This window comes from Neolamprologus brichardi, chromosome 6 (assembly GCF_056152115.1).
Source record: "Neolamprologus brichardi isolate AB-2024 chromosome 6, ASM5615211v1, whole genome shotgun sequence".
NCBI classification, from domain to species: domain Eukaryota; kingdom Metazoa; phylum Chordata; class Actinopteri; order Cichliformes; family Cichlidae; genus Neolamprologus; species Neolamprologus brichardi.
The window spans coordinates 25,432,919-25,451,072 of record NC_142109.1 but is presented as its reverse complement, the minus strand read 5'-3'; the positions used below and the strand labels follow the sequence as shown (position 1 = coordinate 25,451,072).

Sequence of the window (18,154 nt, the reverse complement as noted above, 5' to 3'; positions counted from 1 at the left end):
ATGCGTTTGTTCGACTGCGTCCAGGCCATTTCTAAAAAACAATAGCGACTAACACACTTAGAACAAGTAAAGTCCTGCCAAGAATCTGTCCTTGGTAATGCACTTTAAACAGCAAAGAGGGCTGCAACATATCTCCCCTGCTAGAAGTGGGGAGGGCATGTTATCTTGATGTCTGTGTGGGTGTGTTTGTGTGTGTGTGTATTGATGCAGCACTGCAGAGCAATCTATACTAATGATTTCCCATAGACACCTCAAGTTGTTCTGAGAATCAGGGAGGATGGGAGGGAGAGAAGTCAAAAGAGACGAATGATTAGATAGATCTAAAGGGAGACAGACTGAAGGAAGGAAGGGCCAGCACGGAGGAAGGGAGGGAAGTTGTAAAAGGATTATTACCAATATTATCACACTTAATGCACAAGCCACAGTTTAAACATGTGCTACCTTTTAAGCTGCAACATTGAGAGCCCTGCACAGGGTTTATAAGCCATAAATGATGACGTTACTAAAAGGTAATGAAATACTTAGAACTTTAGACTTACCTTTTGCTAGTAAGCCATTAACTGTCATTATTAGAATATTAGGGAGGCTTTTAGTAAAAATGTTATGTATAAATGTTGTATAAAGGTAAATGGTCACCTTTACTTATACAGTCATAGACTACAGAGTAGATACACCTGTTTAACTGTTTAACACAAATATCTAATCAGCAAATTGTATGACAGTAATTCAATGCATTTAAGCATGTAAACATAGTCAAGAAGGCTTGCTGAAGTTCAAACTGAGTTCAAACAGAATTGGGAAGACAGGTAAAATCACTCTGGATGTGGCAGGTTTTTGGCTTAAGACAAGCTGGTCTGATTATTTCAGTAATGGCTGATCTACTGGGATTTTCACATTTTCACAGCCATTTACAGAGAATGCTCTAAAAAACTTCCTTGTTGATGGCCAGGGGACAGAAAGACAGAAAGGCAACAGTAACTCAATTAAGTAAAAAATAACTTGTAACAGTAACAACCAAAGTATGCAGAAGAGCATCTCTGAAGGCACCACCTTCAAGCAGATGAGCTACAGCAGCAGAAGACCATACGTGGTGCAACTGATGTAAGAATAGGAAATAGGCTACAGTTCACTCTGACTCATTAAAAATAGACAAAACAAAATTGGAAAAATATTGCAACAACATTGCAAAGCTCAAATGACCTCAAACTAGTTTCTTGAACAGTGACAGTGAGTTCGCTGTATTCAAATGGACTTCACAGTCACCAAACCTGAATCCAGAAGAGCGCCTTTGGGATGTGGTGGATTTTGTGGAATGGGAGATTCAGATGTGGTGTCGGTAAATCTACAGCAACCAGATCAACCATCATGTCAGTATGGACGTCTGAGATCTCTGGGGAATGTTTCCAGCACCTTGTTGAATCTATGACACAACGAAGGCAGTTGGGAAAAGGTTCCAACCCACTGGTAGTGATGTGTACCTGTTTGTTGAGTGTAAATGGCAACTCTCATTCTAGCAGCTGCTAAAAAATTCTTAAATACAGTTTGTAGTTTGTAGCCCAGATGCCACACCAATAAAAGCTGTACCGCTCATTCAGTCACGAAAATCTTGTTACTAAAAATCTTTTAGAAATACCTCACAACTGACCAATAAAGCATCAATAAACAATGTATTAATCACCGTAATGATTATGTGTCTTTTTGTGAGCGTAAATGTCATGCTGCACTTTCATCATATTGTAAAAGTTGTCCACGCCATTAAAGTACACTTAACATGGTAAAAGGAAAAATATGAAAGGGACTGGTTTTACAGTACTGAAAGTCCCCAAATATGAGAAATCACTTTGCATGTGTCCACAAACTCTGCCTATATGGCAAAATATTAGGGGAGCATTTTAAGAAACTCTAAGAGGCATGCTTTATTAATTTGAAAATAGCCATTTGGTAATCAGGTAGATGCAGAGCAGATGCATACTTTCTTCATATATATCATACTGGCCTTCTCCTTCTGTTTGTTTCCCTTGTCTACATCTACCTCTGTCTTTCTCTCCCTTCTCAGTTTTTATCCGTTTAGCATTTCTAATATATATGTTGTGGGTTTTTTTCATTAATTACTAAAATGCATTTATTGTGTTTGCTTGTTTTGTCATTTCATTTGAACTTTTTTGAAATGTTTTTATTTATGGAAAACTGTTAAAATTGAATTGAAAGTGATATTTTGTCATTTCAGCACATTTTTACATCTGTAATTTGGTAAGAAATGTTTTTATGATAAATTCTAAAATTGAACTAATACTTTTCTGTTAAGGTCTGCATTGGAGTTCCTGATATATGATACTGCGTTGTGTAAGAGCAAGCGTTTCTGCTAACTTGTATGTGGGCTCTGTATGTATGGTGTGACTGTGTGAATGCCTTGAACTTGCACAGTGGAATTTCCTCCAATCACTCCACATTGTTCACACGAACAACGAGTCAAAGCAACAGGGCAGGACAGAAACACTCCACACCCTCAGGGGTGTCTCTGAGGAACCATAAGCACTTCCAGGTCAAAAGTCCAACAGAAACACACACATGGTAGCACACTCTAATTCACCAGTTAATTGTCCAGAAAGTTCACATTTCATTAAGCAAGTGGGTCTTCATAGAGAGGGATGCCTCAAGTCCTTGTGTTTCTTATAAATGGCTCAGCAATGCCATATATTAACACTTTTGCTGAAGGCTCACAGCTGCTTGGTTGTCCACTCAAGGACATTCTGACCTCTTAATGACAATAAAATAAGTTGTCAGAGAGCATGAGAAGTCATTCATCTCTATTATCCTCTGTGGTTTCCTGCATCTGACAGTAACAGTGAAGCAGGACTGAGAAAACAGCAGAGCTGGAGAAACAGACACAGGGAGGGATGACACAAATGGAGAATTTACTTTCTTTTTCCTTGTTTTATAATTAAATTTTTAATGATTCATTCAAATGACTGACACTGATGTATAATATTCAGCATCAAAACCTTTTCAGTAAAACATCTGCTTTGTAGCTGCTTGGTGACCTTCTCAGTGGGCTTTACAGGTGGGCAGAGGTCGAGCTGCAGTGGGCTGAGCTGTTATATCTGTATATATAAAGCACATTTAAAGTAAACCTGAGCTGGATAGATTTATGTTTCCATGCCCTATATATATATATATATATATGTGTGTGTGTGTGTGTATGTGTGTGTGTGTGTGTGTGTGTGTGTGTGTGTGTGTGTGTGTGTGTGTGTGTAGAAGAGAGGCAGTTGGTGTGGGAAAGACTCTTGAGGTGCTGCATTAGAGGAAACAACTGTGATGAGCATTGTGTTGTGCATTTGATTGTAGGCGAGGAAGTAGAAAAAATGAGTGTGTTTATACAGCACAGTACAGCACATGAGTCTGAGCCCTTACAGTCGCATGACCCTCTGTGTGTGTGAGTGTTACCAAGAGGAAGTGATTACTGTATAACTTGGTCAGAGGGAAACCTCTGACTATTGTTCGGCCCTTCCTGGTCATTACAGAGGAAGACGAGACTCCATCACTGTCACTTTTTCTCTAGCTCGCTTTCTCTGTCAGTGACTTTCTTCTCTTTCACTACTTCGATCTTTTTATTTTCTCATTTTCACTGTTTTGCTCCACCTTTTTTCTTTTTCTTTTATTCTTCATGCTAAAATAAACAACCGAATTAAAACCAACTGTTCATAGACACAAACTAATTAATTATACATTTAAAATCTTCTTTTTATTTAACAGGGACTTTAACTTCTTCACAGTTCTTTTGATCAAATGCAAGCAGTTTGTCTGTTATGTTGTGCTGCCCTCTGCTGTCTAAGATTAATCCTACGCAAAAGCGTCTGCAGCCCCCAAAATTTTCAGTGCGGAATTTAGGCTGCAAGCGTTTAATTATTGCTCATAACTGTGTACATATATTATTATGCATGTATCATGTGTATTCCAGAGTGCATTATAGGAAAAAAATATTTACAAATGGAAATCCCCAGCCTTTAATTTGAACTATGATCCGTATAAAATTAAAATCTAGTAAAAGGCAGTCTGTAGTGGAATTACATTTTTTTTGCTTTTATTTTATTTTATTGTTTTTGCGAATATTTTTAAAAGAAGCAGTTCGTTCTATTCTTGCTATAGACTGAAAGTGACCTTGCGGGAGCCCTAAAGTTCCTTACTTAATTGAAACCTGCACAGCTGCGCTTGAATGAATCAGCACGTTTCCTCCAATAATCACATCTAACTTGATTCACCTGAGGCGGCTTTGACAAATATAATCACCCGGCGGTTGGTTTCATTGAGTTTTTATTTCAGGAGCTTGGATTACCGTGCGCTCAAAGGCCAACATGCCCACCAAAAACGTTACCGACGAACGGCTCTCCAAATTTAAAAATAAGGGGAAAGATCCAGCAGTAAGTTGACTATGATTTATTTATTTATTTAGGTTTTTTTTTTAGTTTATCTGAGCTACACCATCTACTCCTGTAGAAACTTCGGGCGAAAAGGATCACGGAGTGCGTGGAGTTGCGCAAAGCTCACAAGAATGAAAATTTCTTGAAAAGAAGAAATCTAACGCTGTCGTCCCTCCCGGACGAGGAGGCCCTGTCTCCAGACTACATCCCCAACGAGCTGGTAAGTTTCCAGAAACCTTTAATAACTCTACTAAAACTAGCAGAGACTCTAACAACATACCTGTAATCCAGGTGACCCACTTATCCATTGAGGACATAATTAAAGACGTGAACAGCGACTGCAGGAAGTCCCAGACCCGAGGCTGTCAGGCAGCCCGGTGAGTGTTCAGGGATGATTATGATCTGTCTGATACGGTCTTCAAATGTAACCCTTGCTTTTTGCCATCTCACAGATGATTACCAGCTCAGTCTGTCTGTAAAGAAAAACATCAATTTCAGGGATCACATGGGACCTGTGGGGAAACCGTAATGGGCGTTTATACAATGTTAATGACACCCAAGAATTTATTGGGTACAAGTGAACTGAACAAAGTAAAGCCTGTACCTTAACTTTTATTTATTTATTTTTAATCGTCTCCTCAGGAAGCTGCTTTCTCAAGAGCGTAACCCTCCTCTGAAGGAGATTATAGATGCTGGTTTGCTGTCTAACTTTGTGTCCTTCCTGTCTATGGACGATGAGCCAACTCTGCAGTTTGAAGCAGCTTGGGCTCTAACAAACATTGCCTCCGGGACCTCTTGGCATACGCAGCAGGTATTTAAAGCTGTCTGATATTAATGTTATGTTGGACAGATTTCACAGTAATCTATCAACATGTTGGATATTGTCAATATTCAACATATTATAGTGACGTGTCACATGTCTGCTTTGGGTTAACCTTGTAACCTCCTAAAGCCATTTTCAGAGCTGTGTGTGTCTACCCTCAGGTGGTGGAACATGGGGCTGTACCAGCTTTCATCTCTTTGCTGTCCTCGCCAATGCTGCACATTAGTGAACAGGCTGTCTGGGCTCTTGGGAACATTGCAGGTTAAATCTTAAATGCAATGTATTGTCATGTCTGGCTTTGCTCTAACAAAGGGGGTGTTGAAAATGGGGAATCTGAGATGAGTTTCAAAAAGCGCCTCAGTTGCTGAGTAACTCTGAGGTCTTCCCACTAAACAAAGGAATATGGAAAATAAAATCCAGTCCTCTACTTCAGTTTCATTGTTGCTTATGCTTACAATGTAACTACTCCTCAGGTGATGGTGCAACTTATCGCGATATCCTGATTGAGTGCAATGTCATCCCAGCCTTGTTGTCTCGAATCTCTCCAGACACACCGGTCAGTTTTCTGCAGGCTTTGTTTGTGCTTGTCGTTTTTCTCTTTTTCTGATAACTTCTAAATATTCAATATTCTAGATTTGAGATTGTCCTGCACTTGGTAGAGTCTAGGTTTAGCTTTGCACTTTAACCACACTGCCAAATCATGACTGGTTTAAATGCATTATGCTGAAAAATATACTGTTTTAATTTGTTAAACTGAAGTTCCCACAAAGGAACTTGACTGCCTTTAACTGGTTCTAGTGTATAGTAATTCATGTTGATGGCTTTCAATGCCAATGAGTGCATCAAATTGGTCGAATGTGATGAAATAAGTTCTAATGAATAATAATAATAATACAACTGCATGATTCTTCAACTAAAATAGTCTTAGTTGAAGACAACTAGTAAAATGGTGAAAGAAACTTCAAGTCTAAACTGTAATTGACTCCAACTCTAGGTTGGCTATTTGCGTAACCTGACATGGACTCTGTCCAACCTGTGTCGAAACAAGAATCCATTTCCACCCTTGTCTGCAGTCCAGCAGGTAAGATCAGGAACTGTTGTACTGACACGTGATCAGATTGCACATCTTAATTCCAAATCCACCAGTTGATAAGCTACATCTTCTGCTTCTGTAGATGCTTCCTTCACTGGTCCAGCTGCTTCATCTAAGTGACAAGGACATCTTATCTGATGCATGCTGGGCAATCTCCTACCTTTCTGATGGTGACAATGACCGCATTGAAATTGTAGTGAAAACTGGTATTGTTCCTCGACTGGTGGAGCTCATGAGTCACCAGGAGCTTGGTGTCATGGTAGTGTATACACACACGCACCTACTCTGAACTTAAGGGTCTATCACTTGAGCATAAGTTAAAAATCTGACATGAGATACAAAGATTTAATACTTTCCCCTCCGTCATTACTCAGTGTTGCATTTGAATATGAATAATCACTTCATATAATTTTTTTTTTTTTTTCCATAAATCTTTGACAACCAGACCCCAGCTCTCCGCTCCATTGGGAACATAGTGAGTGGCTCTGACCTACAGACTCAGACTGCAATTGATGCTGGAGTTCTAAATGTCTTACCCAAGTTAATGAGGCATCCAAAGACCAGTATTCAGAAGGAGGCAGCATGGGCCTTGTCCAACATTGCTGCAGGTCCATGCAAGCAAATCCAACAGCTGATCACCTGTGGTCTGCTTCCTCCTCTAGTACACTTACTGAGAAATGTGAGTAGCCTTCAATCTGTAGTCTGAATTTAAAGTGTAAAACTGTTTGAGTACACAACCTTTGTTTACTGGGTTACTTGATCCAACGTAGTTTTAATGAGCCATCACTCTGTGGATAAAGGCCACAATGAAGTGTAGAAGTTTAGTTCTTTTCAAAGTGAAGTTGTGATAAATGGTCTGAAATCAACACCGAAAGTTGGTTTGCAACTTAAACACTAGTGCCGCTCAGATTCTGAGTAAGCTAGCTGTCAGTATGTTAGGTTTTTTGTTTGGACAATTTTCTGTATTAAAGAAAACAGTTTCACAAGTAACAGTGGGCTTATCTGTTCAGCTGCCAAATACTTAATTTATTTATTTTTTTTAAATATTCTTCCTCGTCTAAGGGTGACTTCAAAACTCAGAGGGAAGCTGTTTGGGCTGTGACAAACTTGACTAGTGGGGCTACTGTGGAGCAGGTAGTCCAGTTGGTGCAGAGTGGTGCTCTGGAAGCAATCATCAACCTACTTCAGGTCAAAGATGCTAAAGTCATTCTGGTCATATTGGATGCCATAAACAACATCTTCATGGTGAGGGCAGAAGATGTCGCAGATTATAAAATGCATTAAGTTGGATAACTGAAAATTAAAATGCAGTGAGATTTAAGTCTAAATGATACTATGTTTGGTGGGTTTGGCTGTGACTTTTCAGGCTGCAGAAAAGCTTGGTGAGATGGAGAAGCTTAGCCTGTTGATTGAAGAGCTGGGAGGACTGGACCGCATTGAGATGCTGCAGAACCATGATAATGAAATGGTGTATCAGGCTGCACATAACATAATTGAAAAGTACTTTAGTGATGTAAGTCTTAGCTGTGTGGATGAACAGTTATAATGTAAGCCTTAAACTTTGTAATCTGAAGTTGGGAACTTGTACTAATTATTTTTTTTCTTCCCCTCTCTAGAGTGACACTCGTGGTGAGAAGGTTGATGCAACAGAGGATGCATTTGTTTTTCAAAGCCCTGATGTACAGAAAGCCTTTGAATTTTAAAACGGACTATGTATGTTTTGAATTCATGTTGAAAATTTAAATAAAGGAATGATCTCAATGGTACTAAACAGTCATGGGTAACTGGGGCAAATCTCATTGCACCTGTGAACCACAGCAAACTAAAATGTTACAAAAGATTTCCAACATTTAAAATGGTTAAATCTGCAACTTCTCAAGTGTAAACTTGAATAAGGGCTGGACGTCAACAGTATTGCTGGAATTCGGGTTGCTAGTTTCACTTTACTACTTTCCTGCGCTGTAACTTCATTCTGTGTCACTCTGGGCAAATCATTAGCTTGCAGAAGACTGACAAGAAAATTGGCCTCAGTTAAAGATTCTTTATTTCTGCCTCGAACATTTGTGGCAATCTCTGCTTTATCCCGTCCCCACCTGCTTCATCTTTACTACCACCAGTGTCTAAACTGTCAGGATCATGTCCTGCTTCCTACAGTTGGTGGTGACTCTGAAGTTTATTAAAACTGAACATGAGTTGGCAATCCCTCCTCTATTGAAATTTAAGCATTCAAGTCTGGCTGACTACACTCTGAACTGGTAATTCAAACAGACACTCTGATGTGCAAACAGTATAGTGAAGTACACTTTCCACCCCTCACATGCACTGTTCTCCCTCCTTCCATCTGGCAGACTGTTTCGCAGCATCAAAACCGTAACGACCAGACACTGCAAGAGCTTCTTCCCCAAGCAGTAAGAGCCCTCAACTCACTACCACCAAAGGACTGATATACACATACACCTCTACAAACTCCTTACAATACTGACCAAAGGATTCAAAAACTTCCACAAATCCACTACAAACTGGACCTGGGAACAATATGCTTATTTGAAAAATCAGTGACATAGTTACTGAACACCTAGATTATACTATATTTTGCATCTTGCACATGTCTTCGTGTCTTGTCTACAATATCCTGACAATAACTTGAACCTGGTATTCAATACCTACTGCACAATCCACTTTGTATTGTCTCTGTCCTGTTTATCATACAGTTAGTATTGTAGTTATTAGTGCCTTTCTATCCCTTAATTTTACCGAAATGTAGCATGTTATTTATTTGTAAATCCTAGTCATCTCTTGGAGATATATTTTATATACTTAAATGCACCATGGGGGGCTTGGGGTATTTTTGGTATGCTGTATACTATTGTATTTTTATTGTATTATTGTACTGTATTGACAAAGCTCTTGAATCTAATTTTCCCCTTTTCAGCCCAAGGAAAGTGCTAGGAGGAAGTAGAAGACTAAGTCAAAAGCATGAATCGCCAAAGCCACCTATCCTCTTCACATACCACTGAAATGTAGTCAAGATGTGGCTGCACACTGATCACGAACTACAGCTTTGCTCTGCTCTGTAGAATAGCATTACAGACGACCTAGCTAACAGAAGTGACCTAAAAATAAAGCATTTTCAGTACTTTACATCTAGAGAATTTTTAATTACATTGTTACAAATAAAGAAATTTACACATTTCCTTAAAGCTAATACAAAATTACATTTATAAAAACCAAGATGTGAAAATTCACAATGGTCAGACCAGGCTGAAGTGTGTGCACTGGTGCATCTGGCTAGTGCTCTTTGATAATGTCTTTATCAATTGAAAATTGATACTCTTGGCAGACTGGCACTGGACTGACTCCCAGAATGCCTTGAGCATAAAGCCACGATGAAAACAAAACTACAGTAGGTGAACTTCTAGTCTTAGACATCTGGCAACAGCTGCAGACTTCGTTCATAACTGCCCTCCCAAGATATGACTTTTTCTAAGAAGGCAGCAGCTTTGGAAAATGTCCTATTTGTCACAAGGAAGACCTACAATTTTTTACACAATATTTTACACAAAGTTTCAGTATCATGCTTTCCTTGACTTGCCAAATTTCAAATGATGCAGAACAATGAAAAGCAATGTGCAAAGGTATGGCTAAAAATACAACTGAGTCAGCAATCAAGCTAAGATGTGCAACAGCCATTAAAAAAAAAGAACTTACTGCTAATGTGTTGAATACAATGGTGATCTTTGCCCCTATTATTTGATCTAGGTGGAGCATTTTATTGCTATTTATTATAAATGGAAAAAATACAAATAGGAATTTGGAAACTTGTGTTCCTGTCGAAGCACCAGACATCAGTCTTTAACAGTGTTTGTGGATGTGCGTCTCTACATTTTCTCATAGCTAAGCTCATGTCCACAAGTGAGGCACGTTTTCTTGTAGAGGTCTTCCTCTTCATCTACAACCTCTTCTGGTCCGTACTCATGCTGGTGAGCGGTGGTGTTTTTGGTCCACATACTGCTCCTTACTGCTCTGCGTAGCTCTGATACACGCACAGAGACACACAGCTGATGTTTAACAATGCTCAGTGTAATCCATTTGGGAGGGGAGAATTTTGTCTCAAAGCAAACACCAACCTTTGACCTTCTTGTTGAAGCGTTTTTGTTTCTGCACCTCTCTGTTCTCTTCTCTTGTTTCTCTGGCTTCTTCTAGAGCTTCCTCTGAACCCCACACCTCCATACATCTTTTCTCCAACTGTAATATACAAAAACCTTTTAGCAGGACCATAGACTGTACAGGTAAGATGGACACTGGCACCATGATGCCCCCCTTGGAATTGTAAAATTCTGCTTTAAAGTTGAAATTTAAGCATTTCGCTGCAGCCATCTTTGGTTTGGGGTTGAAGCTAATATCTGGAAAACCAAGGACTAGTCAGCCACACTGTAGCCAGTAAATTCTAAATGTTTAAAAGTGATTAATAAGTTATTAAACTAAGTGGGAACTACGTTTTTTTTCATAGATCTTTTTGTAACCAAAGGAATCGCCCCCTGCTGTCCATTAGAAAGACTGCAAGTTTAAATCACTTTTACCATCTTCTTCACTTTTAGATTATGTAAAAGAGACTTTTAAATAATCTACAAAACATACACCCTAATACATCTCCTGAACATTTAGCGGTACTTTGGTTTACTCACACCTCAGCCTCTCATTTCTTGGGTAATAGTCTTTTCACATTATTTATGTTATCACAAATCTAATGACTAACGATTTTTAACACACAGTGATTGAGTTCATTGGTAAGCTTGTGTCATAAAACGTGTGCATTGTAAACTCAAAACGAAACAATTATCTGCTTGTTTTTAGTGAAGATTTACAAACCAATCACTTCACATTTTTTTATATGAATAAAGTTTCACATACATTAAGCTTTTTAAGATAGAAATACTATATTTAAGTTCACAGTGAGCAGTCTAGCCACACAACACTGAATGCTAAAGAATATTAGCATAACGTGAATATAAGTTAAAAAAAAGTTGTATGAGCTGCCCTTCACATATTTTCATACCTGCAGCTGGAGGTAGAGCTTCATATCTCCCCAACGTGGGTTATGGGGGTTTTTCTTCAGTATAAACCTGAGAGGAGGCTCCCTCTTGTCCAGGTCACAGTCCTTTAGCAGGTAGCGCTGCTTAGCCTCAGTCCTGGAGATCAGCTTGTGCTTTTCCTCATTGTCCCTGAAAAGGAAATAGGTTTAAAATAGATCTTTAGTTGTACGACTATATAAAAAAAAGTTGACAGTTATACACAAAAAAAGTTTGAGGCAACTAAATGACCAAACCATTGCACTTTAAAGCCTCTAAATACATAGACTGTGATGGACACCAGCACAAAATGTTTAGGTTTCTTAATGCTCAATATAAAATGCACAAGCAAATACAGTAAATGACAGCAGATCATCCTTTTTTTTAATTTCGTCATGATGAAGCCTGAGTTTAGTTTTGTTTAAAAAAAAAAAAGGTTCAGTACATGTAACATGAGGAAGTGTTAATTCATCCTCCAAATTCTTCCAGATCTCAGGGAGCATGACTGTAAACAGCTGTTAAACACCGGAAATCAGTGAGGCTTGCAGGTGTTTATGATTCAAAGTTTTAAAATATAAGTCGCCAAATAAATCTAATAAATATAAACGTCTTAATTGTGCACATAGACTGCAGCAAACACATCAGGTGTGTATGTAAGTGTATACCTGCAGTTGTCGCACACAGGCAGGTCAAAGCTGTTGCTCAGGTACGAGTCCATAAAGGGTTTCTGACATTCATCACACATCAGGTACTCTAGTTCAATCACCGGAGCTGAAAACACAACGCAGACCCACAGTGATCAAGAACAAAGGTAAATAATGTAAGTACGAGACGAGCACGTATTTGTCTAACTAAACACACACCTGGCTGATGCACCAATACCTTGATCTTCTGCTCTCCCTCTATATTTCCCTCCTCGTCGATAAAGAACCCAGCTCCAGAGTCGATGGTCTTGGAAACTTTGGCCGCTGTTGCGCCCTCCACAGCGGACAAAGGACGACTCGCAAGACGGGCTTGTCGGAGCATCAACGCCCGCTGCCGGTTCCTCTCGATTTTAGCCCGCATCGCCGGGGAAAGTTCGAGTTTGGGACTCGAAGCACCACCATCCACTGTCTCTGCCTGTGACGGATCCATGGTGGTCTCTAAACACAGCGATCACGGCAGAGCAATGAATTAAATTACTCTGCAGAACCTGCCCCGGTCCCTCTCGCTCCATGCAAAGTCTAGCACTAGATTGTTGTTACAAAACTGACAGCTGTATGCTTCCGGCTTCTTTGTCTTTTGGGTCTTTTGGTGATTTTCAAACAGCTTTCGGGGGCAATACCGCCACCTTCTGTCTAACCCCGTGTGGACTAAAGCACACTGCTATCGGACTAATAGTAACTGAATTCAAAAACGTCCACATATCTATTTATTACACTTTAGAATTTTTTTTTTGCATATTCATTTTGATTATTATGGCTTAGTGATTGTAAAACCAGAAATTAAATATTTCCAATTATTATTATTATTATTTTCTAAACTTAGTAAAAAAAAAAAAAAGGATACAATGTATCCTTAAAAAAAGCTCCCAATGAGCCAGAGTTTCTTAAAATGTTTCAGTTACTCTTTAGTAACAGCTATCCAGACATTTCTTCATTCAAAAGAATTGTCAGGCCTGAAACACAATCTAAACTATCTACAGCATACAGTATCTGAAAGTCATGTCTCGAAGAAACAACAGAGACCAGACCCAGGGCCTGACAGGTGCATATGGTCCTTCAGTAGCAACAGGTTTTATGGACCTGATGGTAGTTATTAGGAAAGAAGAGCTAAGCAGAGCCTACAGTCATTTGTCAAACACAGGGGAGGCACTTTTATTGTTTGGGGTTACATTTTAGTCAGCGGTCTTGTCAAAATTGATGGATGTACAAACAGGAAAAGTACGGTAAGATTCTGATCCACTGTGTATTATCATCTGGAAAACATCTAATTGGCTGCTCAGATTGGAAGATCAGATTATCTAATAATCAGAAGATTGGTGTTGTCATTACTAGCTGCTCCAGTCTGCATGCTAAAGTATCCTTGTGGAAGATATTGAACCCTGAGTTGCTCTCAGATGCTTTCATTGTAGTCTGTATATTAGATAGAAAGCACTTAGGTAGAAATAGCATTTAAAAAAAAATGTATGAATGGGTTTAAATGGGTCCATGAGTAATGTCATATAAAGTGCTTTGAATACTCGAGTAGAACAGTGCTATATAAGAACCAGACCATTTACTATTAACAATGATCCCAAAGACACTGGTAATGCAGCAAAAGCATTCCCAAATAGAAAAACACACATTGGAAGACTATCAGTCATGAATTGGCTTCCCCAGAGCTCAGACCTCAATATTAGTGAAGTTATGTGAGATCATCTTGGCAGAGAGTGGAGCAAAACACCGCCAACATCAAAGAAGAGCTTTGTATTTGTAAACTTCTTAAAGATTGCCGCAAATTACAGCATCAGCATAGCATGGCCTAGAGACAATCAGCTTGTGCCTCTGCTGAGTTATTATTAATTTATTATTAATTTATCCAACAGTTATTCAATTCAATTCAATTCAATTCAATTCAATTTTATTTATATAGCGCCAAATCACAACAAATGTCGCCTCAAGGCGCTTCATAGATACAGAGAAAAGCCCAACAATCATATGACCCCCTATGAGCAAGCACTTTGGCGACAGTGGGAAGGAAAAACTCCCTTTTAACAGGAAGAAACCTCTGGCAGAACCAGGCTCAGGGAGGGGCGGCCATCTGCTGCGACCGGTTGGGGTGAGAGAAGGAAGACAGGATAAAAGACATGCTGTGGAAGAGAGACAGAGATTAATAACAGATATGATTCAATACAGAGAGGTCTATTAACACATAGTGAGTGAGAAAGGTGACTGGAAAGGAAAAACTCAATGCATCATGGGAATCCCCCGGCAGCCTACATCTATTGCAGCATAACTAAGGGAGGATTCAGGGTCACCTGGTCCAGCCCTAACTATATGCTTTAGCAAAAAGGAAAGTTTTAAGCCTAATCTTAAAAGTAGAGATAGTGTCTGTCTCCCGAATCCAAACTGGAAGCTGGTTCCACAGAAGAGGGGCCTGAAAACTGAAGGCTCTCCCTCCCATTCTACTTTTAAATACTCTAGGAACAACAAGTAGGCCTGCAGAGCGAGAGCGAAGTGCTCTAATAGGGTGATATGGTACTACAAGGTCATTAAGATAAGATGGGGCCTGATTATTTAAGACCTTGTATGTGAGGAGCAGGATTTTGAATTCAATTCTGGATTTAACAGGAAGCCAATGAAGGGAAGCCAAAACAGGAGAAATATGCTCTCTCTTTCTAGTCCCTGTCAGTACTCTTGCTGCAGCATTTTGGATTAACTGAAGGCTTTTCAGTGAGTTTTTTGGACATCCTGATAATAATGAATTGCAGTAGTCCAGCCTGGAAGTAATAAATGCATGAACTAGTTTTTCAGCGTCACTCTGAGACAGGATATTTCTAATTTTAGAGATGTTGCGCAAATGGAAGAACGCAGTCTTACATATTTGTTTAATATGTGCGTTGAAGGACATATCCTGGTCAAAAATGACTCCAAGGTTCCTCACAGTGTTACTGGAGGCCAAGGTAATGCCATCCAGAGTAAGAATCTGGTTAGATACCATATTTCTAAGCTTTTCAGCGCCGAGTACAATGACCTCAGTTTTATCTGAGTTAAGAAGCAGAAAGTTAGTGGCCATCCAAGTCTTTATGTCTTTAAGACATTCCTGCAGTTTAACTAATTGGTGTGTGTTATCTGGCTTCATGGACAGATAGAGCTGGGTGTCATCTGCATAGCAGTGAAAATGTATGCTATGTCTTCTAATGATGCTGCCTAGGGGAAGCATGTATAATGTAAACAGAATTGGTCCTAGCACTGAACCCTGTGGAACTCCATAATTAACCTCAGTGTGTGAAGAGGACTCTCCATTTACATGCACAAATTGGAGTCTATTAGATAGATATGATACAAACCACTGCAGTGCAATACCTGTAATACCTACAGCATGTTCTAATCGCTCTAATAGGATATTATGGTCAACAGTATCGAATGCTGCACTAAGGTCAAGAAGGACAAGCACAGAGATGAGTCCACTGTCAGAGGCCATAAGAAGATCATTTGTAACCTTCACTAAAGCTGTTTCTGTGCTGTGATGAGCTCTGAAACCTGACTGAAACTCTTCAAATAAACCATTCCTCTGCAGATGATCTGTTAGCTGTTTGACAACTACTCTTTCAAGGATTTTTGATATGAAAGGAAGGTTGGAGATTGGCCTATAATTAAATTATATAACCAGTCCTGTCATACTAATGTAAGAGTAAAGCATTTTGACTGGAAAGTGTCATGGAAATGTGAATGTAATTTTTTAAAAATTATTTGTAATTTCAAGAAGTATTAGTCAGAGGAATTATGGCTAATATGATATCTCACACCATTCAAAACTCTTTTTCCTAAATAATCTTGCTTTCTTTTTTCTTTTCTTTTTTTTTTAAAAATGATCTCCAATATGAAAAGGAACCTGCACAAAAGTAAAACCCTAGCACCCTTAATGGCTTCTAAATATAGTATTTCACATTATAAATCTTTCTTAATACTGGTTTTGTGAGATTGTAAACTCATTATTGCTGCACCAGAATGCCACTCATGCTATTACGACTTTCACTGACCTAATGCCCTTGAATCTTTACAGGGCAAAACTCATTAGCTTGTGTGTGTCCACACTCAACATTAGTTATATTCAGTTCAGTTATACAGTTACTCCCTAACAAGCAGATTTTAAATGTCATCATACTTATATCTGTATACAACTTCTGTAATCCTAAAACAGTTCCACCCCAAAAATGATCATTCTTTTATAGGAATCAATAGCACACACATTTACTCAGTTACTGACAAAGACACTTGATACATATATGGGAATTTGGCTGGGGTGATTTTGTAGCTTGTTAACTGGCAGACAGGTACTTGAGTTACTCACTACCTAAATTTATAGGTAGTCCTAATGTCCTCAGATATTCCCCAAGAACAACCTTTACTGCTGTCCTCAGCTGTCCATTTAATCTTGGTTGCATCTCACTGGTCTTTGCAGCGGGCCATGCCTGCTTTTGTAAGAGGCTTGTGTCTATGTAAAGCAGACCACATCCTGATGGATGACACTGCTAATCTGTGTTATGAGGAAGGTTGAGTGGTAAACTGACCTCCCTATTTACGTGATTTAAATATGTCAATGTCACATTTTGTTAAGAATCTAGCAGGCAAGGTATTCCAAGATCTTCAGAGTAATTCATATGATTTTCATTCACAAATTGCAAATATACTGCAGTTAAATTAGGCTGACAAGGCTCTCGGGAGCATCTATTTCTTAATATTAACTAAAAAAGTTCACCGACATTGATTTTTTTTTTTTATTTGACCATATAACATTTTATACAGAGATAAATTATATATGTTTTTACAGTATAATACATGTTTCAAGTAGAACATTATAACATTGTTGTTGAAACTGGTCAGAATGAATCTTTCTAAATGCACTCATTCACATACATTCCTCACATTCTTATGATCCATCAAAGCATGAAAAATGTAGTAGTGATACTGCATAGACTGGCTAAATCTGAGCTGGAGTCTGAGAACATTGTGCTGAGTTTTATAAGCTGCTGTATGTTATGACTTTGACATACAAATGCTTACAATCACATTAGTCTCAATTAACGATTACAAAAAAGTAGTATACATAAAAATACACAATAAACACACATTTTGACGTTCAGAATAGTTGGTATGAGTTTTATGGAAATAAACTGTACACTTATTTAAAAAAATAAGAATAAAGTTAAAGTAAAATGAAAAGAAAAATCAGAAATATATATGCATATATATATATGTACCTGAATAAAGCTGATATTCTTCATGACATCTTTTCAATATTAGCATACAGAATTTAAAAAAATCCAAGAATAATTTTAACAAACATGCATATATTGTTTCCATTATTTATTTATTTTTTACTTGTTTTAACTGCTAATGTTTGCACTTCCAAGAATTAACAGCAGAGGGAGGTGATAATGGTCTACAGCTCATTTAACTAGCAAGGACCCCAACCCAAATGACAAAGGTTTATTCAAATGAAGCAACAAGGTAGGCCAGAGACAACGTTTGGGTTTGGGGAAGAATCAGCAGAGGCTGACTAGAGAAAAATGGAAGGGAATGCAGAAATATATGTGTAGGCATTTATAGGTGTATGACCGAAAGGGCATTGTTTGCGGTGTGGACATGCTCCTGAAATTCAGATAAACTATTTTTCATTTCTTCAAGAATGATAAATTATTGCCCAGATTAAAGTCTGCTTCAAATTCTCCTGAGAACCGAGGGGAAAATAATATTTCCTTTAGAACTTTTTTTTGTGATTTATTTATTTTGAGTATTTAGGGGCAGGTTAGAAGAGATTTTAAGCCATCTGAGGTCTATGCTGTATATGAGGACAGGCGGTTGGTAGCAACAGGTGGTGCAAAATGCTCAAGATGGACAATATGGATACTAACTTGCCTTTTTAGCAAGGCCCCATGTTACTAAATGGGCCACAGCAGTTGGATTTTGCTCATGAAACAACAACAATAGAGTAAAAATTTCGCACCATCAGAGAAAATGCCAAAGAAGTAAAAGCCTTTCTTCAGTTTAACATTTCTTTATTGTAT

The 18,154-nt window shown here is 38.6% G+C and overlaps 2 protein-coding genes across 3 annotated transcripts; one reads left to right on the top strand and one right to left on the bottom strand.

Annotated features, from left to right (window-relative positions):
• The first annotated feature begins 4,352 nt into the window (after positions 1 to 4,352).
• On the top strand, positions 4,353 to 8,037 carry kpna7 (karyopherin alpha 7 (importin alpha 8)). 2 transcript variants are annotated; one of them, XM_087842579.1, is made up of 12 exons: positions 4,353 to 4,418; positions 4,495 to 4,616; positions 4,706 to 4,795; positions 5,061 to 5,229; positions 5,403 to 5,502; positions 5,715 to 5,797; positions 6,236 to 6,322; positions 6,417 to 6,593; positions 6,780 to 7,013; positions 7,397 to 7,579; positions 7,701 to 7,847; positions 7,951 to 8,037. In XM_087842579.1, exons 1-12 carry the CDS (start codon positions 4,353 to 4,355, stop codon positions 8,035 to 8,037), a joined length of 1,545 nt encoding a protein of 514 aa, XP_087698705.1. The 2 variants fall into 2 exon arrangements, with proteins under 2 accessions (XP_087698705.1, XP_006790882.1); XM_006790819.2 differs by having other exon boundaries at positions 4,495 to 4,638; positions 4,710 to 4,795.
• A 1,434-nt stretch (positions 8,038 to 9,471) lies between these two features.
• On the bottom strand, positions 9,472 to 12,648 carry xpa (xeroderma pigmentosum, complementation group A). The gene is made up of 5 exons (XM_006790820.3): positions 12,267 to 12,648; positions 12,069 to 12,174; positions 11,391 to 11,556; positions 10,462 to 10,579; positions 9,472 to 10,367 (listed from the first exon to the last, which is right to left on the bottom strand). Exons 1-5 carry the CDS (start codon positions 12,535 to 12,537, stop codon positions 10,213 to 10,215), a joined length of 816 nt encoding a protein of 271 aa, XP_006790883.1. The 5' UTR covers positions 12,538 to 12,648; the 3' UTR covers positions 9,472 to 10,212.
• Between the last annotated feature and the right edge of the window lie 5,506 nt (positions 12,649 to 18,154).

Excerpts from the sequence above, each read along its gene's own strand:
- kpna7 (XM_006790819.2), top strand. The coding sequence starts at position 4,353 with ATGCCCACCAAAAACGTTACCGACGAACGGCTCTCCAAATTTAAAAAT. Across the intron at positions 7,014-7,396 it reads TAGTACACTTACTGAGAAAT|GGTGACTTCAAAACTCAGAG; the intron begins GTGAGTAGCCTT and ends TCCTCGTCTAAG. Across the intron at positions 7,580-7,700 it reads CCATAAACAACATCTTCATG|GCTGCAGAAAAGCTTGGTGA; the intron begins GTGAGGGCAGAA and ends GTGACTTTTCAG.
- xpa (XM_006790820.3), bottom strand. The coding sequence starts at position 12,537 with ATGGATCCGTCACAGGCAGAGACAGTGGATGGTGGTGCTTCGAGTCCC. Across the intron at positions 10,580-11,390 it reads AGCTCTACCTCCAGCTGCAG|TTGGAGAAAAGATGTATGGA; the intron begins GTATGAAAATAT and ends TGTATATTACAG. Across the intron at positions 10,368-10,461 it reads CTTCAACAAGAAGGTCAAAG|AGCTACGCAGAGCAGTAAGG; the intron begins GTTGGTGTTTGC and ends TGCGTGTATCAG.